The sequence below is a fragment of the Neoarius graeffei genome, chromosome 13 (genome assembly GCF_027579695.1).
Source record: "Neoarius graeffei isolate fNeoGra1 chromosome 13, fNeoGra1.pri, whole genome shotgun sequence".
NCBI classification, from domain to species: domain Eukaryota; kingdom Metazoa; phylum Chordata; class Actinopteri; order Siluriformes; family Ariidae; genus Neoarius; species Neoarius graeffei.
Window position 1 is genome coordinate 1,569,961 of NC_083581.1, and position 27,495 is coordinate 1,597,455.

A 27,495-nucleotide genomic window follows, 5' to 3' on the forward strand; every position below is an offset into this window, starting at 1 on the left:
CGAGTTGCCTTAGCCTGGATGTGAACCAAGGTTTATTATTATTGTATTTGCAGTAGGTCTTGGTTGGTACACACATCTTCACAGAAGCTGATATAGGATGTCACAGTGTCTGTCTGTGATTGGGATGGGATGAGATGGACTAAGCAGTGATCAGAGAGCCCCAAAACTGCACGGGGAACAGAGCGATATGCACTCTTTAGAGTTGTGTAGCAGTGATGCAGGATGCTATTCTTCCTGATGGGGGTAATTAATATGCTGTATATATTTTGGTAGTTCCAGGTTTAATTTTGCCCTATAAAGTCCCCAAGAATTACAAAAAGTGCATCTGTGTGTTTTTGTTCCCAGCTGGCTAACTTATCAGCCAGGGTTTGCAGAGCATCACCCACAATGGCCTGGGGTGGGATGTAAACACCAACCAGGATGAAGGAAGAAAAATGGCTTGCAATTTAGGAACAGTAACTCCAAATTCGAGCTGCAGTATTTACTAAGCATTGTGACATCTGTACATCAACTTTCATTTATGGAGAAGCAAATTCCACCACCTCTCTTTTTCCCCGATAGCCCCGCTATGCGATCCACGTGGTATAAGTGAAAACCCAGGTGCAGTAGGCCACTGTCGGGGATTGAATCACTAAACCAGGTTTCAGTGAAACAGAGGGCAGCAGAACATGCAAAGTCCCTGTTCGTCTCGTTGAGAAGAAGCAGCTCATCCATTTTGTTGGGTGGGGAGCGAAGATTCACCAGCAGGATCGATGGAACCGGAGTTCTAAAGCCCTGCATACGGAGTTTCACTGGCGCCCCAGCCCGCTTCCCCCATCTGCGTCTCCTCCGATGAAAATTTCCTGTGTTTGTAAAGTTAGGTGAAAAGTTATCTGGAGTGAACTGCCTGATGTTGAGCAGTTTTTCTCTGGTGTAAGGGATTGGGTTTGAATTGTTCGACGTACAGAGAATAAACAAAAACAAACAAAATGCTGGAGAGTGCAGTGCCGAGGCTGCTGTCCGTGGCGCCATCTTGAATGCATTTGTATAATGTAACTATTCTAGAACTCATCTCATCTCATTATTCTAGAATTGTTTTATTTATTTATTTTTAGCTAAATGCAGTATTAGTCTTAAAAATGTTATTTGCTTTAATTGCAATATCACCAATATAAATTTTATTTTTATTTCAATAGTTCTTCATGGAAAATGTAAATACTGAATTTTTAAAAATTATTTTGAATAGACTCTAAAATGTCTTTGCAATGCAATATTAATTTCTACGATTGTTTAACAGAGCTAAAAATAATTGAGAGACTAAAACATGTTATCTCTCCACTGATTTCCTGTTTATTTTGGATGCTCATTTTGTGTTTGTTCCTAATTTTCTTCGAGACGTTTGTCTTTTATTTATTTTTCAAAATTACAGCAATACTGCAACAACAATAATGTACAGCTTTTTCTGATAATGGATGAAACATTTTAATAATTTAACTAATTTATCTTTATTTTTGTATTTTTTACTTCCTTTCTCTGACTTTCGTGTTGATTATCTATCTAGCTGGCTCCGGCCGGCTCGCCACCCATCAGGTCTGAGACTCCATCTCCCATAATTCCGTGCTTCCACGTAGTGATTACTTCCGGGTTGTGTGGGTCTCTTTGCCTGACCCACCAGCCACCGAGACAGAGAAGGTGAGAGAGGTTTTTTTAAATGTAATATCATATCACGCTGCTCTGTAAATGATTATAGCTCACAGCTGTGGGTTTTAATGAGGAGATTTTACTAAAAACACAAACATTATTATTTCCTGTCTCCGATTAAACTAATAATTATTCACTATTGTCCGGAAATGGAATGGTCGGAGCCACTTCCGGTTTCGGACGCCTTCATGATAAGTGTGTTTTTGTGTCACGCAGAAAAAAAAAATCTGTAAATTCCTAGAAAATAAATTCCTTAAAACATGTACTAAGGTTTTAGTTTAATGTTAAATTAAGACACTCAAAAGTGTGAGTCTGTGTTTAATCATTTCTCCCCAGAGCTGCTGAGTTCTGGACTCTGATTGGTCAGAAGGTGTTGATTAATTCAGACTCAGTCATGGCTTTATTTCTCTTCAGTATGTGCAGTGAGTCAAAGACTCGTGACAAATACATTCGAACTAATAAAAGATCTACATTTAAAAAATATATGATATATATAAAACAAGCATCATATCGCTCATAAGTTTAATATTAATTTTAATAAGGATTATCACAACTGTAACGCTAAATTCAACAGTAATATTCAGAAAACAGCAGTTAATACAAACTGGGGGCCAGGAGACATCCACAAACTGGGGGCCTGGGGACATCCACAAACTGGGGGCCTGGGGACATCCACAAACTGGGGGCCTGGGGACACATCCACAAACTGGTAGCCTGGGGACACATCCACAAACTGGGGGCCTGGGGACACATCCACAAACTGGGGGCCAGGAGACACATCCACAAACTGGGGGCCAGGAGACACATCCACAAACTGGGGGCCAGGAGACACATCCACAAACTGGGGGCCAGGAGACACATCCACAAACTGGGGGCCAGGAGACACATCCAAAAACTGGGGGCCAGGAGACACATCCACAAACTGGGGGCCAGGGGACACATCCACAAACTGGGGGCCAGGAGACACATCCACAAACTGGGGGCCAGGAGACACATCCACAAACTGGGGGCCAGGAGACACATCCACAAACTGGGGGCCAGGGGACACATCCACAAACTGGGGGCCAGGAGACACATCCACAAACTGGGGGCCAGGAGACACATCCACAAACTGGGGGCCAGGGGATACATCCACAAACTGGGGGCCTGGGGACACATCCACAAACTGGGGGCCTGGGGACACATCCACAAACTGGGGGCCAGGAGACACATCCACAAACTGGGGGCCAGGAGACACATCCACAAACTGGGGGCCAGGGGACACATCCACAAACTGGGGGCCAGGGGACACATCCACAAACTGGGGGCCTGGGGACACATCCACAAACTGGGGGCCTGGGGACACATCCACAAACTGGGGGCCAGGGGACACATCCACAAACTGGGGGCCTGGGGACACATCCACAAACTGGGGGCCTGGGGACACATCCACAAACTGGGGGCCTGGGGACACATCCACAAACTGGGGGCCAGGAGACACATCCACAAACTGGGGGCCAGGAGACACATCCACAAACTGGGGGCCAGGGGACACATCCACAAACTGGGGGCCAGGGGACACATCCACAAACTGGGGGCCTGGGGACACATCCACAAACTGGGGGCCTGGGGACACATCCACAAACTGGGGGCCAGGAGACACATCCACAAACTGGGGGCCTGGGGACACATCCACAAACTGGGGGCCTGGGGACACATCCACAAACTGGGGGCCTGGGGACACATCCACAAACTGGGGGCCAGGGGACACATCCACAAACTGGGGGCCTGGGGACACATCCACAAACTGGGGGCCTGGGGACACATCCACAAACTGGGGGCCAGGGGACACATCCACAAACTGGGGGCCAGGGGACACATCCACAAACTGGGGGCCAGGGGACACATCCACAAACTGGGGGCCAGGGGACACATCCACAAACTGGGGGCCTGGGGACACATCCACAAACTGGGGGCCTGGGGACACATCCACAAACTGGGGGCCAGGGGACACATCCACAAACTGGGGGCCTGGGGACACATCCACAAACTGGGGGCCAGGGGACACATCCACAAACTGGGGGCCAGGAAACGGGATAATGCAATAAGGCCGGTTCCTCGCGTCAAGCTGCTACTGTCTGCATCAGAATTGGTTTATAGCCTGACTCAGGCATGTCTGTTTCCTGTAAGCCAAGAAGGCTACGATAAAGCTCATCACGAGCACGACGTAGGCTACCTTTTAAAATAAGGGGTCAGAAGGCGAATCGGGAAGGCTGCGTTATTATTAGCCTAACAGGCCAACGGCAGGCCTGTGTACACGCCTCTCCGTCTCTCTCTCTCTCTCTCTCTCTCTCTCTCTCTCTCTCTCACTGTCTCTGTGTGTGGGTGTGTGAACGCGTGAACGAGAAGAAAGAAAGAGCATTATGAATGAACGGAACGATACACAACGGAATTTTTTTTTTTTCAAAATTGCGAGTCTGATTGTGTGGCAATAGGAATCCATTGTGTGGCGCTGTGCAACACAATGGTCTATGTATGGGAAACCCTGGGTTACCGTGGCGCGGCCTTGGGCTGAGGTGCCCTTGAGCGAGGTACCGAACCCCTGACTGCTCCCCGGACGCTCTGGTGTTGCTGCCCACTGCTCTGGGTGTGTGTGTGTGTGTGTGTGTGTGTGTGTGTGTGTGTGTGTGTGTGTGTGTGTGTGTGTGTGTGTGTGTGTGTTCACTGCTTCAGATGGGTTAAATGCAGAGGATGAATTTCACTGTGCTTGAAGTGTGCATGTGACGAATAAAGGTTTCTTAAATATGTGGTAGATATTTACAACAAACTACAAAAATTATTCTGAATGGAATAAAAAAATCTGAATATTTTGCTCATGTAATTTTTTATATGTTAGGAATTTAATTCTGGTCTAATTCTATTTATTGCAATCGGATTCCAAATACTCTATAAACATTCCAATTCTGTTATGAATCAGAAAAAAAATTATTATAAATCACAGCACTTTTATTTTTGAAAGCACTTCATCTACTTCAACAATGTTACACACAGAGATCGATCCATAACAGTTGTAAATGTCCCTTAATCCCACAGGGTGTCGATAATGGTGGACACCGGTGAAAGTGATCACTATTATCGACGCCTCACGTGATTCTCAAACGCGTGTTTAGATACAAAATGGCGGCTGTCAGATGAAGGAGTCAGAAAAAAAGTAGGTTTCGACGAGGAGATCACGAAATATCGGTGAACTTGATCAGTAAAAACATGTCCGTGAGCTTTCCACCATGATTACCTGCGATGATAACATCCGGGTTTTACTCAGACTGCTGATCGTGCTGAAAAAAATTCCATCTCAGATCATCAGACGACAAGATCAAAGGGTGGGGGTGGGGCCTTCCGGTTGGTTAATTAACCAATAATAACTGTTGTAACTGAAACTCACCTTTGTAAAATTGTTTTTATTGGTAAATCTGAAAAGGTGTTGATAATTATGGACTGTCGATAATTGTAGCTGCTGCTCTACTAGCTATAATAGATAAACATCAAATATATATCATTATATCATGGAGGTCTTATATAAGACATTATATTAAATTTAAAAAATTAAAATGTAACTAAATGCAATTTAACTCTATTGATCACAAAGAGTCAGAAATCAGACTTGGAATCAGAACTGGGTTTATTACCAAGTCCGTTCTCACGTACAAGGATGGGTGGTGCTTGAACAGTAAAGGTGAAATAATTTAAGAGTACGCATAAGTAGTTACATGAATACAATAAAAAATAAGAATCTAAAATATACAAATCTGACAAATAGACTTTTTTAGTGGAATTATGTGTACGGGTTGTTTTGAAGTCCAAGCTGTCCAGCGTGTCCTGGGATGTGCACAAACAGGTCACGGGATGAACATCCATCCATCCATCCATTATGTGTAGCCACTTATCCTGTGCAGGGTCGCAGGCGAGCTGGAGCCTGAAGATGATGTTTTTAATTCTCTCTGGCAGTTGTGCAGGTTTATATTAATGCACTCGTTCTAATACGTTATAGTTTGCGTAGTCACGGCTCATTCACAGGGACTCGCACGGCGTCTGTTTGTATAAATGGATTTTAAAAATGCTTTCTGTAATTTAACATTTCTGGAAGGAGGTAAAGCTGTAGGTAAGTTTTCTGACCTCTTCAGGACGGATCCCTTCATTCCAGTAAAGATCGTCCTCACTGGTAAACTGCTGTGAAATAAGAGCAATAAAACACTGGGGCTTGTGCTGTTACAGGAAAATAATCAACTTCAGAGTGGTAAAAGTAATTCACTTTAAATAGATTCTATAAAACGTGTGACTGAGTGTCACGGTGGTGCTGTGGTTATCACTGTTGCCTCACACCAAGGAGGTTGTGGGTTCGAACCTCACAGTCGACTGGGGTCTTTCTGTGTGGAGCTTGAACATCCAAAAACACCAACTGGTTCCTCTAAATCCCTCAGGGGTGTGTGTGTGTGTGTGATGGTTGTTCGTCTCTGTGTAGCCCTGTGATAGATTAGCGACCCGCCCAGGGTGAACCCCGCCCCTCACCTGAACTTCTGGGATTGGCTCCAGCTTCCCCTGTGATACTGATGGATAAGCGGGACAGATAATAGAAGGACAGACGACATTTGACTCGACTTTTGCATGAATCAGAATTCCTTTATGGTCATTGCACAGAATACAATGAAATTGGTTTGCAGTTCTAACGGTGCGTTGACACAACAAAACAAGAAATAGCAAGCAGAAAATTAATAGGTACAGTGGGGCAAAAACGTATTTAGTCAGCCACCAATTGTGCAAGTTCTCCCACTTAAAAAGATGAGAGAGGCCTGTAGCTTAATTTTCATCATAGGTACACTTCAACTATGAGAGACAGAATGGGGGGAAAGAATCCAGGAAATCACATTGTAGGATTTTTAATGAATTAATTGGTAAATTCCTCGGTAAAATAAGTATTTGGTCACCTACAAACAAGCAAGATTTCTGGCTCTCACAGACCTGTAACAACTTCTTTAAGAGGCTCCTCTGTCCTCCACTCGTTACCTGTATTAATGGCACCTGTTTGAACTCGTTATCAGTATAAAAGACACCTGTCCACAACCTCAAACAGTCACACTCCAAACTCCACTATGGCCAAGACCAAAGAGCTGTCAAAGGACACCAGAAACAAAATTGTAGACCTGCACCAGGCTGGGAAGACTGAATCTGCAATAGGTAAGCAGCTTGGTGTGAAGAAATCAACTGTGGAAGCAATTATTAGAAAATGGAAGACATACAAGACCACTGATAATCTCCCTCGATCTGGGGCTCCACGCAAGATCTCACCCCGTGGGGTCAAAATGATCACAAGAACGGTGAGCAAAAATCCCAGAACCACACGGGGGGACCTAGTGAATGACCTGCAGAGAGCTGGGACCAAAGTAACAAAGGCTACCATCAGTAACACACTACGCCGCCAGGGACTCAAATCCTGCAGTGCCAGACGTGTCCCCCTGCTTAAGCCAGTACATGTCCAGGCCCGTCTGAAGTTTGCTAGAGAGCATTTGGATGATCCAGAAGAGGATTGGGAGAATGTCATATGGTCAGATGAAACCAAAATAGAACTTTTTGATAAAAACTCAACTGGTCGTGTTTGGAGGAGAAAGAATGCTGAGTTGCATCCAAAGAACACCATACCTACTGTGAAGCATGGGGGTGGAAACATCATGCTTTGGGGCTGTTTTTCTGCAAAGGGACCAGAACGACTGATCCGTGTAAAGGAAAGAATGAATGGGGCCATGTATCGTGAGATTTTGAGTGAAAACCTCCTTCCATCAGCAAGGGCATTGAAGATGAAACGTGGCTGGCTCTTTCAGCATGACAATGATCCCAAACACACCGCCCGGGCAACGAAGGAGTGGCTTCGTAAGAAGCATTTCAAGGTCCTGGAGTGGCCTAGCCAGTCTCCAGATCTCAACCCCATAGAAAATCTTTGGAGGGAGTTGAAAGTCGGTGTTGCCCAGCGACAGCCCCAAAACATCACTGCTCTAGAGGAGATCTGCATGGAGGAATGGGCCAAAATACCAGCAACAGTGTGTGAAAACCTTGTGAAGACTTACAGAAAACGTTTGACCTCTGTCATTGCCAACAAAGGGTATATAACAAAGTATTGAGATGAACTTTTGTTATTGACCAAATACTTATTTTCCACCATAATTTGCAAATCAATTCTTTAAAAATCAGACAATGTGATTTCCTGGATTTTTTTTTCTCATATTGTCTCTCATAGTTGAAGTGTACCTATGATGAAAATTACAGGCCTTGCTCATATTTTTAAGTGGGAGAACTTGCACAATTGGTGACTGACTAAATACTTTTTGCCCCGCTGTAAATATTAACAAAAAAAACATGAGTAAATTTCCTGCATGTTTGTCAAAAGCTCTGTGAGATCTGACGTGTTTCTGTCTTCCTGCGTGGTGCAGTGTGTACAGGTGCTGTGCTGCACTCCTCCTCCTCTCCTCCTCTCCTCTCCTCTCCTCATGCCCCTGCAGGTGACATGGCCCTTCCCACAGTGCCCCCGTCTGGGCTGGAGGATTTCCAGCTCGTTTGTGATGGGCGTGGTGGGATCATACAGCTACCTCTGGACCAGTGAGTTCCTCTTCCTCCACTCCCTCCTCTCCACGTTCACTCTGACTGACTGGCTGCTGTTCTTCTTAAATCACATGACCTTCTGCTCCTCAGAGTATATGAACTGTTTATCAGTGCACAACCAGGACGTTCTGCTGGATCTGGTGGATGAACGGCCTCGGGACACGCCCCTCATCACTGTGTCCAATCATCAGTCTTGCATGGATGACCCACATATCTGGGGTGGGTGGAGTTATGTAGAGGAGTTGTTTAGATGAGTCGGTTAGAGGAGTCATGTGGAGGGAGTCGGGTTAAACGAGTCACTTGGAGGAGTCAGGTCGAGAGTTTGTGTAAACGAGTGAAGTGGACGAGTGTCTGAGAGAAAAAAAACAGATGTATCTCAGATATATTGCAGTTTATTGATGCCCAGAACATCAAACTTTTACAAGGAGCTTTATACACTTCAGTTGAAAAAATACAGTACCATAGTTTATCAATAAAACAACATTTTATTAATAAAACTTAGTTTTCATAATGGATAAAAATATATTATATTGAATTTTGAATGGCCACACTGGACTCAAGTCATCATGAAAATTACACACGAAAAAAGGTACATAAAGACTTAAAGCTAGACGGCCTTTCGATTTCATAAAACCGGTGAAATTTAGCTCCGTCTGAAATGTGGTGATTGTGATATCTGTTTATTTCTGTAATATCTCACAAAATATCAGGCCATTCTGTGGCTGGGAAGTTATTTAATTTGAGGGGATTAAAGCAAATAATGTGCATGAAATCGCTCGCTTGGCGCAGTCAAGCAGACAGAGGAAGTCCGTGTGCGCATGCGCAGGTTTACCTTCTTCTTCTTCTTTTGGGTTTTACGGCAGCTGGCATCCACAGTGTTGCATTACTGCCATCTACAGGTTTCCCTTTGAGCGTGCACTGACAGTTCCATCATTCTGTCGCTAAACGAACAGCTGATCACACCGAGGTGCTCGCTGAGCGCCCATATTTGCGTTTCCTTTCCTTCGTATAGAACATAACATCTTTTCTTCTCGCTTTCTTTCCGTTACTGTAGTCGCTCTTTCATGTTTCATTCGCACACTCACGTCCTCCATTTTTCTCTCCCATTTCAAATTTGTATCCCACAATGCCTTGCGTGAACGGGGAAAGCCCACCACGTGATGCACGACGTAGTATCTTGAATTGGGTCATGGGGAAGCAGGAAAAAATAGCGGAGAATTTAGGGCCACGTGGAGATAAACTCATTAATTGTTCTATTTTTTTTAAAAATAGTAAAATTGGAAGTCTGTGATTCGAATTCAGTAGCTTTCAGTCACTAAACAAAAATAATTGGGTGTCGGGAAAATTCTTTTTATGACCCACACTTGAAAAATCTGAAAGGCAGTCTATGTTTAATTTTGAAATGAATAATCTGATGTATGGATTTCGGTTAATGACTTTTTTCCCCAGTAAATAAGGATTAGTGTATATTATTGGTAACACATTCCTGTAAACGCACCAGAAAAGGACACATCGTCCGTATACAGTACAAAACATACACAGACATGTAAATCGGTTAAATATAGAAAATAATTAAAAGGAACTCCGTTGTTTTATTTTTCTCTCAGGGGTGTTGAAATTTCAGCAGCTGTGGAACTGGAAGAAAATGAGATGGTGAGTAAAGAGTGTGGGAAATGCTGCGTATTATAATTAACACCACCATCACAATAATGTGTGTATTGTGTGTGTTTTCCTGCTCAGGACCCCGGCAGCGTCTGATATTTGCTTCACGAGGGAATTCCACTCTCGTTTTTTCAGCAGAGGGAAGTGTGTACCTGTGGTTCGAGGTATATTTGTAAATGGTGGTTTGAAGATACACTTATTATACTTGTTTAAAGGTGCAGTATGTAATGTTTGAACATGTAGTTTTACTGATCTGCTTTTTTAAAGCTGCAGTATGCAATGTTTGATGGTGTTTCTATATGTATATACTGTTTTTAAAGGTGCAGTATGTAAGCTCTGAAAGCATTTCTAAACTTGTAATCACAATTTCATTTAAAAGATGGATATGATTTAGAATAATTTGAGATGTAATGCAGTGGCTCTCACTAGTTTCTTCATTCCAAGCCCGTGCTTACATTTATCCAGCCCAGAAATTAGCTCCACCCCCAGCAGGAATATCACTGCTCAAGCCTTTCTTTTAAAAATGACTCTTACTGGGTGAGGGGTGGGCTTATAGTGGCTATAATGGTTGTTGTGGTAATTGTGTAGGATGAAGTGCTTGTTAATATTTGTAGCAGCATTAGAGGCTAAATGTTACACATGGCTGCTTTAAGTGAGGAGGCGGTCGTCTGGCTCTGCCGTGATGTTTAGGTGATGGAGTGTACCAGAGAGGAATGGACTTCCTGGTAGAGAAACTCAATCAGGGCGACTGGGTGCACATATTTCCAGAAGGTGAGAGGATTCGGAGCATCACATCGACAACACGCACACAACTCTTTCTCAGTTTTGGGTTTAAGAAAAAAAACCACACACGCTTTGTGTTTTTCAGGGAAGGTGAACATGACGGAGGAGTTTATCAGGTTAAAATGGGGTGAGTCGTGTTTCACGTCGTGTTTCTCTTCACCTTTTATTTTTACATTCAGAGAAAATGACTGATGTGTTGAATGTCCTGCAGGAATCGGGCGTTTAATCGCTGAATGTTCACTTCATCCTGTTATCTTACCGCTGTGGCACGTCGGTGAGTCTCGCTATAATTATTAATTCTTTAATGAACGTGTCAGACATTTTATCCGAGTGAGTTTGTGTTGCCACTGACGTTACAGCAGCGATAAACACTCATTCCCTCACCAGACTCTCTCTCTCTCTCTCTCTCTCTCTCTCTCTGTCTCTCTCTCTCTCAAAGTTAATCAGACGAAATAAACGCAGCTTCTTCCATCGTGTTCCTGAGAAACTGGAAAGAAATGATAATGAAAAGTGTCTCTGAATTTCTAAAGTCACTTTCCACAGGTTTATTTTCATCTTTCCAGAATATGTTTCATCATAAAGTAGAAAACAGCAACTTGTAGTTTAAATTATAAATATTATCAGTTTATTTCATCATATTACCATTAGGGGTGAGTGATGTGGTAAAAATGTTATAAATGAAAACCTTATTGTTTACAATAAACAGGAATCACAAAGTGTATCGTGCTTCAGGTAGCAGTGAAAGGGGCGGATTCAGTGAAAGGGGCGGATTCAGTGAAAGGGGCGGATTCAGTGAAAGGGGCGGATTCGGTGAAAGGGGCGGATTCGGTGAAAGGGGCGGATTCGGTGAAAGGGGCGGATTCAGAACAATGGACCTGTCGCACTTTTGCACTTACAGATTTAATGGACTGTTTCTCTAATTAATTTATTACACTTTTTCCTTTGACTCGCCTCATAAAACACCGTACTGGAATATATTTTCACGTCACACAATAATTACACATAATCACAGTGTAATAAATGGGTAATAATTAACAGTTATTCTCCAAATGTGAAGTGAATATCGGTGAATAATAACTGACACGAGGTTGAGGTTTTTATTCCCTGATATTCACTGAGGTGGGTAATTGTTTTAATATAAATACATGGGATTATTTTTTTTTAATTATTTTTAAAATCCTTTATTTCAAACTTCAGAATCTTCATGTAAATGTAATAACTTTGTGGCGCAGACTCGTGTCACTGATCTACACCGAGTCACATGAAATACTTTGTTTTGAAATCGATAAAATAAATCCCGACTCCACCTTCCCATTGAATAGTTTTAGACCAAACTCCGGAGCATCTTTAGTGCTTTTAGGAACAGAGTTTTCTCTCATCTGTAATTCTTTCTCACTTGCGGTGACGGAGCGATCGGACGCCATTTTGCCGAGTCACTCAAGATGATTATTGAGAAACAGTCCGAATCTCTCGACCAATCAGCATGCACGATTTCCTATAATCACCTCCGTATTTATACTATATCGCAATATAAATTTCATATGATCATATGATCCGGCCCTGATGTTGAGTCTGTCCCATAGAATTGTTTTCCTCTATTACCCCTTTTCCACCAAATCAGTTCCAGGGCTGGTTCAGTGCCGGTGCTGGTTCACAACTCGTTCAACTTGCGAGCCAGCTGAGAACCAGTTTGCTTTTCCATAGCTCGCGGTGCTAAGGGGAGCCATGTCATTATGTCACTGTATACGTCAGTTACGTCGCTACGTTTGCATAAACCTTGGCGCGAACATCGAAGCAAAAACAACACAGAAGCAGCAGCAGCAGCAACAACAACAACAACAACAATAATAATAATGGATGACTTCGCGTTTGTACAGCTGCTGCTTCTCGGCACTTAAAAATGGCGATCTTTCATGGTCTTGTTATTGTTGTTGGTCTTAACAACTCCACCCCCCCCCACTGACGTAAGTGGTTCTTTCCTCTGGCCCAGCAGAGAGTTGGTGCTAGCCTGGAACCGTTTTTTCTGGCCCCAGAGCCAGTTCTTTGTCAGTGGAAACAGAAAACCTGGTTCCAAACTAAGCACTGGCCCCGAACCAGCCCTGGAACTGCTTTGGTGGAAAAGGGGCATCAGGTGTGTTTACAATCTTGATGTCTCTTTTTCTTTGTGCAGGTCTGAATGATGTTCTTCCTAATAAAACGCCATACATTCCTCGAGCAGGAAAGGTGAGCGCCGAGCTCACACTCACCTCTCCATAATCCCTCTGAGTAATCACTCACTCACTCACTCACTCACTCAGTGTGTAAATGTGATTTAATTACAGAGAGTAACTGTGTTAGTTGGAAAACCTTTTACAGTGAAGCACATAGTAGAAGCTCTGAGAGCGGAAAATAAATGTCCGGTAAGATCATCACCGTCACCAACCATCATCCACAACAGTCATCATCACCACCACCACCATCACCAACCATCACCCACCATCACCCACAAGTCATCACCATCATCATCACCAACCATCACCCACAACAGTCATCACCACCACTAGAGTTGAGCCGGATACTCGGCTGAAATGAGTATCCGGTACAGATAAAGCACTTTTGCCGAGTACGAGTATTATACGAGTAATACGAGTCGATATCTGTGCTCGGACTGAATGAAAATCCTCACACAGCGTCACAGCGCCCCTCCCCTACACACACCGCTCTGCTCACTCACACAGAGAACAGCGCTCTGTCTCTCCCTCAGTCACTCAGGTGACGTTTCGGGTTTCTTCAGCTTCAAGTTTATTTTTATTTCTGTTTGTACTTATAACCAGTAGAGTTCTGGTAAACGTGGGTTTGTTCAGACGTGGTGCTTGGTAGAAAGCGACTCGCGTTGCGTCTCTGCCTGTTAGAGATTTTTTTTCTTTTTTTAACCGTCGGTTAAAAACAGTTTTTTTGACTTCACGCATTGAGTGTCTGACACTTTCTTGCTGTAATTCATGTAAAAATAAAGGTAGTAGTGGTATAAGTATTACAAATTAAGCTACACAATCTCTCTCTCTCTCCCTGCCGGTCGTCAGAGTTTTTTTTTTTTAAACCGTCAGTTGGCCCTAACCAGTTTTATTTTACTTCACGCACTGAGTGTCTGACACTTTCTAGGTAGTAGTGGTATAAATAATATTACAAATTAAGCTACACACACACACACACACACACACACACACACACATGATCAGTGATACAGAATAATGAGTGATATAGAGAGTACTTCAGCTGACACTGACCCACCAGTCAGAGTTTGCTTAACCTTGCAGGACAGTGAGGGTCAAATCAGTGACGACGAAAACAGTGGCAGTAACACCCACCTTTCCCCACTGAGACCAATATTGCATCTGGTGATGGAGGTCCTCCTCCACCAAAGACCAAGAGGACTTCTGCAGTATGGGACTCTTTCACTGTTTCTGAAAATGAGCCCTCCAAAGCCGTTTGCAAGCTTTGCAAGTCCAAGCTAAGCAGAGGCAGAGATGCAAAACATTACAACACAACATCTCTACATAACCATCTGCTATATGCCCATCACATTAGAAAGCCCACTGTATCGGCCACCTCCTCCTCCTCCTCTCCTCTTCCTTCTCGGGTCACTGGTGTTCAGCTGGGTGCTGCTAAGGGCTCACATTCATCTTCCTCTTCACCAATACTCACTGCATTTGCAGCAAACCATCCCCGGTCAAAACAAATTATAGAGATGATTGGTAAAATGATCTGCACTGATCTTGAACCTCTCTCTGTGGTGGAGAGGAGAGGCTTCAAGACACTTGTTGGCTTTTTAGAGCCCAAGTATAAGATCCCATCGAGGCACTATTTCAGTCGAACTGTAGTGCCTGAGCTGTATGAAGCAATGAGAGGGGAGTTGGTCCAGTCACTTAAGGCAGCTGAAGGAGGTGTCATCAACCTCACTACAGATCTCTGGACCAGCAATCACAACGCACATGCATATCTCTGTCTTACTGGGCACTGGTGTGAACGTGTAGGGGAAGCTTCAGTACAGAGGAAAGCAGGGCTGCTAAATGTTGGTGTGCTGGACATTGAGCACACATCAGGAAGAGTCTGTTGGTCAGTCTGTCACAATACGGTTTGTTGTTTCAGATAATGCAGCCAACATGGTGAAAGCTTTGACTGAATATGGGCACATCCATTGCATGTCCCATACACTTCACTTGGTGGTGATCAAAGCACTGGAGAAGGACAGGGTTGTGACATCCCTTCTCTCCAAAGCCAGGATCATATCTGGCCATGTTCATTGCTCAAGCAAAGCCAGAAACAGACTACATGAGCTGCAAACACAGTTGAACCTCCCCCAGCACACACTCATAACAGATATAAAAACAAGGTGGAACTATACGTTCTACATGCTCCAGCGGCTGGTGGAGCAGCACAGGGCTGTGCAGATTATGACACAGGAGTCTAACATGGGTAGAGCTCCAACAGTCATCTATCCAAATGAGTGGAGGTTAGCATCAGACATGCTCACTGTTCTTAGTCCTTTTGAGGAGGTCACACGGGCGCTCTCAAAACACAGCGCCTCCATCTCTGAGGTCATCCCCCTCCTGCATGGCCTGTGCTCCATCATCAGGTCACTGCATGTGGGAGGTCTTGCAGCTGGTGAGGAATCGGAGGATGAATCTGATCAGTTCATGGCTGGTGATGATGATCAGGATGCCGCAGTGGGGCTGGGCCAAGATGTTGCGGCTGAGTCCAGGGAAAAGTCAGGCACAGCAGCAAGGAGACTGGCAGCCAATCTGAGCAAAGAACTAGAATGGCATTTCGAGCCAATTTTTGCAAACTCCACATTTCTGCTTGCCACTCTCCTTGACCCCAGATATAAGGCCAGCTGTTTTCCAAACAATGTTGATGTGGAGGCACTGAAGAGGACATTACTCCTCAGGATGGAGCTCTGTGACCCTGTGGCTACACCTGCAAGAAACACAGAAGAGACACCTGCCACCAGCAGCACTTCAGTCTTGTCTTTCCTGCAGAAAAAGAAATCGGCTATTCCAATGAGGACACATTTACCGTCAGGTGATGTGGAAGCCTACCTGGCAGATGGGGACATCAGCCTTACCGATGACCCAGTGAAATACTGGTCAGGCAAGCTTCAGTGCTGGCCCAATCTTACAGGCTTTGCACTGCAGCTTCTCAGTTGTCCACTTACAAGTGTCCAGTCTGAGCATGTTTTTAGCACAGCTGGAAATGTGGTCAGTCCACAGCGTGCAAACTTAGACCCTAGCCATATGGAACAACTGGTCTTCATTAAAGTCAATGCAGATCTGAAAAACAGCATCGGACTATTTGATCCGTAGAACACAGTCCCCCCCCTGCCCCCCCCCCCCCCCCCTCTCTCTCTCTCTCTCTCTCTTACTCACTCACTCACTCACACACACACACACACACACACACACACACACACACACCTGGTGTGGAAATAAAAAAAAATAAAGAACCAAAAAAAAATCACACTGATCATAAAAAAAATTGGAAGTTAAAAAAAGAAAGTTATGTTGAGTATGAAAACTCTTGTTCATTACATTTCATTTCATAATTGCAACCGCATGTGTTTGTATTCATTGTTGTAAAACTTGTTCTGTAAATAGTTCGTTTGCTATCGTGATCAAAACCAGTGATCTGAAGCTCAATGCTGATGCTGTCCTGTAAATAGTTTTCTAATCAGCAATAAATATAACAATTTCTGATCAACCCATATCAATTGCATGCTTAAAATAACATACTGGTTAAAGCCCTGCCCGTTTCAAGACAACCAGACCCACTTCCGGGTTAAATCCCGCCCACTCCCGGGTTAGTCCTGCCCACTCCGAGTACGGATACAGATAATTCATATGGTTAACAGATACAGATAATGCTGTACTCACTCATCCCTAACCACCACTCCCACTGCAACCTTTGCACAGTGAAGTTCAATACCCTTATTAGTCTTTAGTGTTTACAATGCTTATCACAGTGTTTATTTCTATCTATCTATCTATCTATCTATCTATCTATCTATCTATCTATCTATCTATCTATCTATCTATCTATCTATCTATCTATCTGTTAATTAATTAACATATTGCTACCTCTAAACACACACTCAGACCTTCTGTTCATTAACAGTGATGGGTCCTGGTTGGCACTGGACTGTCTGTCTATGCTAGTTTTTTTTTTTTTGCACTGTCCTTGGTGTCTGCACTTTATGTTGTTTGTGTCGTTTATTGTCTGCAGTGTTGCATGGCTGCACTCTTGCACTTTGTGTCTTGTAGATTGTAGTCCTGTGATGTTTAATGCAGCATCATGGTCCTGGAGAAACATTGTTTTGTTTAACTGTGTACTGTATCAACTGTATATGGTTCAAATGATGATTAAAAAAAGCCTTGACCCCAACCATCACCACCATCCCCAACCGTCACCACCATCCCCAACCATCCTCAACCGTCACCACCATCCCCAACCGTCACCACCATCCCCAATCACCATCACCACCATCCCGAACCATCACCACCATCCCCAACCATCCCCAACCGTCACCACCATCCCCAACCGTCACCACCATCCCCAACCGTCACCACCATCCCCAACTATCATCACCACCATCCTGAACCATCACCACCATCCCCAACTGTCACCACCATCCCCAACCATCCCCAACCGTCATCACCATCCCCAACCATCACCATTGTCATCACCAACCATCATCACCATCATCATCACAATCACCAACCATCATCAATCACCATCCATCATCACCATCATCACAATAACCAACCATCACCATCGTAATCACCAACCATCATCACCGACCATCATCATCATCACAATCACCAACCATCATCATCACAATCACCAACCATCATCACCACCATCCCCAACCATCACCATCATCATAATCATCATCATCCCCAACCATCACCATCATCATCACTATCCCCATCATCCCAACCATCATCACCATCCCCAACCATCTTCACCATCCCCATCATCTCCAACCATCATCCCCAACCATCATCACGATCACCATCCCCAACCATCACCATCACCAACCATAACTACCGTCATCACCATCCGCAACCATTAGGGCTGGTATGGTTCACAAAATCTACGGTTCGGTTCGTATCACGGTTTTAGGGTCACGGTTTTCTGTTCGGTATGGTTCTTGTTATTTTTTCTTTTAATCTTTAAAAGTCCAGAAATATACTTCAGCATATGACATATAGCTTAATTATCCACAATTTGGAAGACAGACCATCACTGAGGAAAGCTAGGTGAGATTTTGATACAGCAAGAGGGAAGACATTAATGATTTCAACATGCTTTTCATTTATTTGGCAAAAAAGGAGAATGTGTATCGCCATTTACAGGAACTTATGTGCCTTTTTAGCATTTATCAAACTGCCAACTATAGTGTAGCTCTTACAAAAACTGTATCCCTTAAAAGAAACAGAGAGGAATTCTCAGCTCAGGCTTTTGAATAGCCCAAGTCAGAATATGTGAAACATAATTGCCTATAATGAGGCCATACACAAAACAAACAAGCTCAACACAAAAACAGCATTCCCTGAGAGTGACACCTGAGAGTGAGAGACATGTTTTCACTTGAAATTAAAGTGCAGTATTTGGAAACTATGGCTGGATTTCTTATCTAAACTTAAAGTGCCACTGTAATATTTTAAATATTAAAAACAAAAGCGCTGGCTATCAATATAAAATATTGCATAAAAATTAAACACACTGCACTTTAAAAACGACACTCCTCTGTTCACTTTATTTTCATATTCTTCTGCAAGAAAATCAGTTTGTCCACATTTTCTGCCAAGAGGCAAGACCTGCTTGCAGTGACTCTGTCCCCTGCCGTTGAGAAAACACGTTCACTTGGCACAGATGTACCTGGGACCGCTAGGTTACGTTGTGCCAACTTAGCAATGTGAGGATACTTCTGCTCATTGTTCTCCCACCATGTGAGTGAGTCTTCATCCACAGAGATGCAGCCTGTGGCCTTGTATGAGGTGACCTCTTCACGAATGATGTCTGGTAAAGGCTTTGTGCTCCTTTCCTCTGCTGTAAAAAAAATCTGCAAATACCATTGCCATGGCAGATTTGTTCTGGGGAGGAGAGGTCTCTAATAGCTCCATTCCATAGCCCTGGCTCCGCTCCTGAGGATGAACTGGCCGCTTGGGCTTCACTGAGTTGACCCTGACAGGTATATGACAAAATCGCCATTTTGGAAATGTTAATAACAGCAAGTAGCTCTCGTGGCAGCAAACAATTATTCTCTACTGGGCAGTGGGCAATAGAAAAATATAACAAAGGCACAAATAGATGAAATATGCTTGGCTTAGTCTAAAAAAAACAAAAAAGAAAACCGCAATTATCATTAGCATGAGGATAATTGATGATAAATTACATTTACTTTGGATATACAAAATAAAACCACAATACCTGCTGCTTTTCAATGTCCACAATGTCTGTGGTGAGATCATCGTAGAGTTTCTGAACACAGGCTTCTTCCAGGTAAGGCAGTGACTTGAACCTTGGATCCAGTGCTGTGGCTCTGTGCAGATAATCCTGAGCACTTGGGTCATTGTATCTGGCTTTAAGGTCTTTAGTGATGGCTGCCTTAGCTTCTTTTATGGTGGTACTGTCCTCTGCACTTGATGTCATGGATTTCAGTATCATCTTCTGCAGTGGGATAATCACTGAAACTGAGGGGGATGTTTCTGTGCTCATGAGGGTGGTTACATTCTTCAGAGGTTTGAGAATATCAGTGAGGTCCTCTGCCGGTTTTGTTTCACTGTCAATTAACAAGGCAGTGTCCTTGACTTTCCTCTTCAAATCCTTGTCCATCAGGGCAGAGTAGACGGCAGCCTGTTGCTCCACATAACGTTCTAACATGTCATATGTGGAGTTCCAACGAGTTGTCACGTCGTGTGTTAGTTTGTGAACGGGTAATTTCAGCATGTCCTGCTTGGTTTTCAGGACATGGGCAGCTGTTGTGCTTCGGTGAAAGAAGCTAACCACCTTCCTTACCCTCCCCAGGAGTCGGGATACTTGGTTTATTGAGATTGCACTCTTGGCAGCAAGGTTAACTGTCTGAGCGAAGCACCCAATCTGTGGCCCAAGTCCCGCTGCTAAATCAATAGCATTCACTATATTTTTAGCATTGTCTGTCTGTAGTAACAGGAATTGTGCTGTTGGCCCTCTCCAGTTTCCATTCCGCTACTGCGTCTGTCAGCACTTCAGAGAGATGCTCACTGGTGTGACTTTCGTAAATGGGGCGTTTGCAAAACGCAGCTCCGCATTTCCCACTCTGAAGTTATGTAGTGAGCGGTCACCGTGAGGAAACTTTCAGTGGCCCTGGAGGTCCAGCCATCTGTAGTGAGAGCTACGTGGGCGGTGTGGGACAGTTCTTCAACAATTTCTCCTCGTGTCTCTTCATACAGTTGTGGAATTACAACGGTGCTGAAATATCGGCGGGAGGTAATAATATACCGCGGCTCGAGTACTTTCATCAGATTACAAAATCCTTCACCCTCGATCACGCTGTACAGCAGCATATCTTTTGCTATAAGCATCCCCGATGCTTTAGTTATGGCTATCGCCCTGTCCGACTTATCACTGAGAGGCTGCTTAAACGCTTCGGAGAGTAGAAGGTGTTTCCTAACCGGCTTTCTCCTCCTTACGCTGTCTACTGACACATTGGGGTGATGTCTTTTCAGATGAACTAACATATATTAGAAGTGTTTCCATTAGCATATTGAATGCATTTTGCACAATGCTTGCACACAGTCGCGGTTCTATCTATTGTTTTATTTCCGCTGTCATCATAGGTAATATGAAATCCAAAATGTTCCCACACACCAGACTTCAGTGACGCTGGCGCATCCTCTGTCTCCGGACAGCCTTCTATTTCTCTCCCACTTGCCAGTTCTACAGGTGATGTGACTTGCAGCAATCCACACTCCAAACCTCTTCTTTCGCCAGAAGGGAAACACACTGAGATCACATACAGGCACAAGGCCACATTGCGCATGCCGCGCATGAACCGTCGAACCGTGCGACGCACACACGTTCCGAACCGAGACAAGCGAACCGAACGGTTCGGGTATTTTTTCATGAACCGTACCACCACTACCAACCATCACCATCGTCATAATAATCACCAACCATCATCACCATCCCCAACCATCATCATCACAATCACCAACCATCATCCCCATCATCATCAACCATCACTGACCATCATCACCAACCATCACCGACCATCACAACCATCACAACCATCCCCATCATCACCGACCATCACCATCATCCCCACCATCCCCATCATCACTGACCATCACCACCATCACAATCATCACCAACCATTATCCATCATCATTCAAAATCATCATAATCACCATTTTTCTCCTCACTCTGGAATGGAATCTTTTGGCAATTTTAAAGGCCGTGTGTTTTCTGAGCTGCAGGTGGAGATGAGGAAAGCGCTGACGGACTTCATCCAGACTGAGTTCCACACTTTAAAATCACAGGCTGAAGCTCTTCATCAGAGGATTCAGACCAGTCGGTGATCCACACACAGCTGGAGAACCTGCAGGATTACACTGGGGACACACACAGATCAGACTGAAGTGCAGTGAGACTGGACGAGGTGAAATGTGTGTGTAAACGGACCTTCAGAGATGTTCCCAGTGCTCGTCTGATGAACCTCATGGACACAGTAACGTTCTCCGCTGATGTGAAATACGAACCTCATGATCCTGTCCATGAGAGAACATTTTTTATACCAGTTTTAGATTTTTAAAGCAGTGGTTACGTGCGCAGTACCGACTGTCTCTCAAACACCGACTGTCACTTCTACATAGTTTATTAAATTAATTTCTAACCTCTGATTATTTTCTCATTAATAATTTAAAAAGTGGTGTGTGGAGGAACAGCGTCTTTCCATCAGGTCACAAGGACATCATTTTGGTTTTCCCTTTTGGGGGAACCATTAAAGGTTCTCTATAGAATCCTGTAACACAGTGTTTATCAGAAAGGTTTCCTGTTAGAACCGGTTTAGAAGGTAAAGAACCTTTAGTTATCCAGAGAGAGCCTAATGAAGGTAATAATCTACACCTGAATGTTCCCCAGCCATCATCTGAGATACAAAGAACCTGAAAATTACACCTAAATAATATAGAACCCAATAACTGTTCCATGATGAGGTTCTAAGTCAAACTCATTTTTTTTTAGGAAACTAGAACCCAGTTATCTCTTTTTCCCCTTCAGAAAGGGTTCCGTGTAGAACACCTGCAGAAAGCTAAGAATGATTAATTATTACTCGGAACCTTTGAGGAATGCAGAACGTACAACTTAGTGTTTATTAGAAAGGGTTCCAAGTGGAACCCATTTGTTAGAAAGTGAAGGAGTTAATGATCCAGTGAACACTTAAGTAACGTAGAACTCTACAACTGAGTGTTTCTTATCAGAGAAGGTTCCAAGCAGAACACTTTTTAGAAAGCTAATGTCCAGTACTCAGTAAACGGAACCCTGGAGGAACGCAGAACCCCACAGCTGAATGTGTTCCTCAATGAAGGTCCAGAAATCGGAGTTTTCTTCAAGTGGAACCTGTTTTTGAAATCTAAGTAAACTTAATTATCCTCTTAAAGAACCCTTGATGAACTCTCTTCTAAGTGTGTGTGTGTGTGTGTGTGTGTGTGTGTGTTACAGAACCGAAATTAGTGCTCATTATTTTCTAAAACTCCTGACAGGTTCTAGACATTAACATTCAGCTTTATGCCACTTTATAAAAGAGTTCTTTGGATAATCCAGGCTCTGCAGCCTCCAACAAAAGGGTTTGAAACTTTCTGAAAGGGAAACGTTGTGCTGTGGAGTTCGAAACAGAACCTTTAAGGGTTTTTCTAAAATTTTCTAAGTGTGTAAGTTTGGAAGTTGTTTATGTAAATTAAATAAAAATGCTGGATTTGTGTTTTTTCCAACAACAAACAGGGAAACAGTTTTATAGTTTTTTTGGTATTGTTTCAGGAATTTATTAATCAGATCACAAGGAAAAATATACACTCATGGCCACTTTATTAAGAACAGCCCCCCAATCCCCCTGCTGTTTGATGCAGTTCTTTAATCAGCCGATCCAAATCAGGAGCTTCAGTTAATGTTCACAATGTTCAAACATCAGAACGGGAAAAACTGTGATCTCACAGTGTGACTTTCTGTCTCTCACTGTGGTGTGGGTGTTGGTGGTTTGAGTCAGATGAGTGTGAGGTTTGAGTATTTCAGAAGCTGCTGATCTCCTCCTGGGGTTTTCACACACAACAGTCTCTAGAGTTTACACAGAATGGTGCGGAAAACAAAAAACACTGAGTGAGTGAGCGACAGGTCTGTGGGTGGAAACAAACGCCTTGTTGATAAGAGAGGGTCAGAGGGAAATGGACAGGAAGGATATAGTAACTCATATCATCACTCCTTACAACCGTGGTGAGCAGAAAAGCATCTCAGCATGCAACAGCAGAACAGAAGAACACATTGGGTTCCACTCCTGCAGCCAAGAACAGGGATCTTAGAACCAACACCATGTTCCTATTAAAGTGGCCGGGGAGTGTATATAAAGTTATGTTTTTTTTCTTTATCCTGGCAGCTGCACTTAAATGTTATTACATATTAATAATCTTTATAAACATTTGTCAGATAATTTTTGGATGTTTTTTCTAACTGATCTGCAGATAATCATCTGATTCTGAGACTCTCTGCAGTCAACCTGGAAAAACAGACAGAAAGCCGACTGATTAAGAGAGAAAAGATGATTAAGCTTTTTTTTTTGCCTGATTTAATTCGTAATGTGGTGAAGCGTGTGTGTTTCTGCGCTGTAACAGTTTACTGTGAGTCAAAATGGAATTATTCCAAATTAATGACTTGAAGCATGATTTAGATTTGAATGAATTAATATACAGGTTGATATGGAGTTATTTCTTTCTCTAAGTTCACTGTAAACTGCCAAAACAGCAGGATGAGACTGTGATTTTTTAGTTTATTTTTTTAAATGAATCCCATATGTTCCAAAATGTCACGGATAAAATCCTCATACAGTATTAAAAACTAAAATAATAATTTATATATATATGCAATGGTCATGTTGGAAAATCAAATTAGGTTAAAAGTAAATGATCATTACAGTAAACAGAACTACAACAGGGCCACTGTAAATAAAATAAAAATAAAAGCTTTTTAGAGTAAAGTTGTAATATTTCAAGAAAAAAAGAATTGTACATTTCAGATTAAATATTTCTTAAATAAAGAGAGACTTTTGTGGCGCATCAGCTCCAGATTATTAATAATATTACAACTTTATAATGAGTGAAAGAGAGTTTTATTTTGTTTCATGCTAAATTTGTAATAACTTTTTGTAAAATTATCTCTGTGGCTCATAAAATTCCACTTTCTGAGTTGTGTTTATGCAGAAATGTTTGTGAGAGAAAAATTCACTCCATATTTCAATAAAGAAATTACTTGAGTATACTGCACAGAGGGGTTAATGGTCACGTGGTCTGTAGTGTCATATTGTGCCCCGGTGCACAAACTGCACCCTTAGGACCCTTTGGTAACTATCGTGTTCGCCTGATTCAAATTCGGACCGATAATACAGTTCATCGTGTTGAAGCTCGAGGACTTTCTAAATAATACTGAGCTATTTAAACACTGAATTATTTAAATACACTTGCATTGCACTGAATGGCGGTGAAATGAAGGAATCAAATTGGCGATTTTTCTAACTATTACACGAAGTTTTTTAAGGTGGTCTTTCGAAAACATAACTCGTTTATCTTTCTTTATACACGTTTACACACGCAAAGAAGGAAAAATATTTCAGATATATCTGGGTTTGGGTTTTGTTTTAAATGACGCCAGCCCCCAGCGGAACAGAAGTGACCGGATATCCGGGGATACAGATATTCGCACTTCATCGTGACAGTGGCACGCGGGTGTGTGACGTCACTGCGAGCCGGTGGTGAAGCTGAACATGGCGGCTGTGAGGAAGCCCGCTGTCCGCTCCTCTGGGATGTTTGTGGTTTTTCTGTTTGGTGTTCTCACGGCTGGAGAATGTGCAGAGCAGGTTCCTCTGCTGATGTGGACCAGTAATGGGTGAAGTGTTGCTTTTGTTCGGATGAGTCTGTGGAGAATGCTGTGAGGAAGTCTCGTGAAGCTGCTGGCTAAACCGTTAGCCCCGTTAGCTCGCTGGTTTATAAAATGTTGACTCTGTGCTCATTTCATGGCGCTTTTTACCTCAGTTCTCTCCATAAACACTAAATATATATTGTTGTTGATGATTATTTAAATGAGTTGTAGTTAATGACCGCTGATGCAGTGCGCATGCGCGCCTGAGGTCGCTGTCCAGTGCTGCAGCGTCTCAGCTCTCTCGATACGGTTTGATCTCGATATCACGGTGGGGAAAAGAATCACGGTTTCACGATACTTTTCATAATTCTCTGACTGTAGCAAGTTATTTGCTACAAATATACGAGCATTATCATTTGTATTATCATGTACCAAATATGATTTTTAAACTTCGTTCCCATCAGGTTTCCCTTGCCATCCCAGAGTGCGCCAGTTGCCGGTCACACCATATCAGGGCGTGAGCTCCAGTCCTACCTGAATACAGCGTTCAGATCTGCACCGCACAACGTCGTGCTGTTCTTTCAGGACAAGGTCAGTGGTGTTCTCACGTCCCACTCACATGGACAGCTGATGAGATGATAGAGAAACTTGGAGCTCACACTTGTGAAGGTTGTCATTTGGGCGTGAAGATCAGGCATCTACATTTCATACCACTGGCTTAAGAGTTACGGTGTGATTCCTCAAAACTCCAGATGATTCCTCCTTCGCTCCTGTGAGCTTCAGCTCGTGACCCGGAAGTTGATGGAAGGCTTTTAATTTCCTGAAGTGCGGAGTGAGTAGAGAGGAGAGTTCTGAATCCAAGAAGCAAGGAAAGGATTTTTTCACAACAGTAGGAGGAGCTTAGATGTTTATGCTGTTGAGTAAACGAGTGGGTGGAGCAATAACCAGTTTTAAATAAAATGCCGTCCTTGGAAAAACACACAACAACCTACACCATCATGTAGAAAGTTTATAAATGAATTTTTACAGTTTAAAATGACAGATGCCGGTATCACAGTCAACTGTGTTGCTTTTCTTCTCTTTTAATCCTGTAGATTAGATTAGATGAGATGATGAGTTTGTGTCTGTCTTTCTCAGTTGAGTGTTGATGACTTCACCAAGTACGCCGGAGTATTTGGGAACAAACAGGGCAGTGCCTTTCCCAATCTGGAGGTGAGTAATAGTCTGTCATCTCTCCTCTCTCTCACACACACACACACACACACACCATACAGTGTAATTCAGGGGTGTAAAACTCAGTTTCAGTAACGCAGAGCAGAAAATCACTTTAGTGACTGATGACACATCAGCAGCTCGTCTTTAACGTGTTAAACACGAAGTAAAATAAATTAAACATTTACACAGCACCTGCACACACTGCCATTCGTTACCAATAAATTATATTCAGCCCCTTGAACTTTCCCACTCCGTGCAACTGAAATCAACTTAAAGTGCTGATGACACGTTTTTGACATCTTTGGCGATGTTTTATAACATAAAAAGTAATTCCCGATGATCCATATATTAATTCACGAAGGCGCCTATTTTACAAGTTATGATAAAAAATGCGGCTATTTGGGCAAATTTGACAGGGCTGCAGCACCCAGGAGACGAAGGAGGAGGAGGAGCTATATGACGTCAGCGAAAGAACCTTCCTCCTAACTTACCAGTTTGTTGATGCGAGAAGTGTTCATTTATCATTATTATTATACATTATTATACATTATTATACATTATTATAATATATAGTTATTATGCCTTCGCGTTGTGTTGCCGGCTTTTGCTCCAAAACCCACAAGGATGGGGTAAGTTTATTCAAGTTTCCCAGAGATCCCGAGCTGCATGCGAAGTGGGTGAAGCAAGTCAGGCGCACTCGTGACAAGTGGGAGCCCTCACCAACATCCGTCCTGTGCTCTGAACACTTCGATTTGGATTGTTTTGACACCCTTCCCAGCTTAAAGGAATCTCTTGGGTGTTCAGTTCAGCACAAACGTGTGTTACTACCATCAGCAGTGCCTACAGTATTCCGGAGGGGGTCTACTAGTAGCTATGCCGGATCCAGCAGTCGCCTGGGACAAGGCGACTCCTCCAAAGACAGTCCTCCTGTCAGAACATGTTGAGAAACGACATAAGATAAAGGTACGTAGAGCTATAGAGTGCTCCGACATGATGCTAAAAATAGTAACCATGCGGTCTGCGCGGCCATCTTGGAAGTGACTCGCTCCAGAGCGCTCATAGAGTACACATCATAGAGTACACATTCATGATAATCATAAATGTAATCATAAAGTCGGCGTGATATCAGTCATGTATTTGCTTGTGAAAGCTTGTTTCTCAAAGCAAACACTGAGGGAAAGCTAACTTAGCCAGACAAGTAGGCTACAGATTGTCATTTTCTTACGCTGATGTAGGTTATCAAATATTTTGCTTCATTCAAGGATAAAACTAAGAAGCCATAAACTAGAAGACGTGCCTGCCAATATTATCCTAAATGTATCACGGATCAGGCATAGTCGTAAGCTTATTATGTTAGCCGTTTGCATGCTCCATTAGGAACTATGTATTCAG

General features: G+C 43.2%; 2 protein-coding genes across 4 annotated transcripts in view; both read left to right on the forward strand.

Annotated features, from left to right (window-relative positions):
- Window positions 1-1,625: 1,625 nt before the first annotated feature.
- tafazzin (tafazzin, phospholipid-lysophospholipid transacylase) lies at window positions 1,626-21,668 on the forward strand. Of its 2 annotated transcripts, XM_060937102.1 has the most exons (11): window positions 1,626-1,671; window positions 8,139-8,304; window positions 8,398-8,526; window positions 9,915-9,960; window positions 10,048-10,133; window positions 10,660-10,740; window positions 10,838-10,879; window positions 10,964-11,026; window positions 12,923-12,975; window positions 13,074-13,151; window positions 21,246-21,668. In XM_060937102.1, the coding sequence occupies exons 2-11, from the start codon at window positions 8,196-8,198 to the stop codon at window positions 21,345-21,347; spliced, it is 789 nt and encodes a 262-aa protein (XP_060793085.1). In that variant the 5' UTR covers window positions 1,626-1,671; window positions 8,139-8,195; the 3' UTR covers window positions 21,348-21,668. The 2 variants fall into 2 exon arrangements, with proteins under 2 accessions (XP_060793085.1, XP_060793084.1); XM_060937101.1 differs by having other exon boundaries at window positions 8,139-8,526.
- atp6ap1a (ATPase H+ transporting accessory protein 1a) overlaps window positions 11,002-27,495 on the forward strand; it is a 33,284-nt gene continuing 16,790 nt past the window's right edge. Inside the window, exons 1-4 of one of the 2 annotated variants that reach the window (XM_060937090.1) lie at window positions 11,002-11,026; window positions 12,923-12,975; window positions 25,353-25,479; window positions 26,026-26,100. In XM_060937090.1, coding sequence (XP_060793073.1) covers window positions 12,929-12,975; window positions 25,353-25,479; window positions 26,026-26,100 — 249 coding nt within the window. In that variant the 5' untranslated portion in view covers window positions 11,002-11,026; window positions 12,923-12,928. Of the gene's footprint in view, window positions 11,027-12,922; window positions 12,976-24,233; window positions 24,916-25,352; window positions 25,480-26,025; window positions 26,101-27,495 lie in introns of those variants that run through there. The other variant, XM_060937089.1, reaches the window with a different exon arrangement.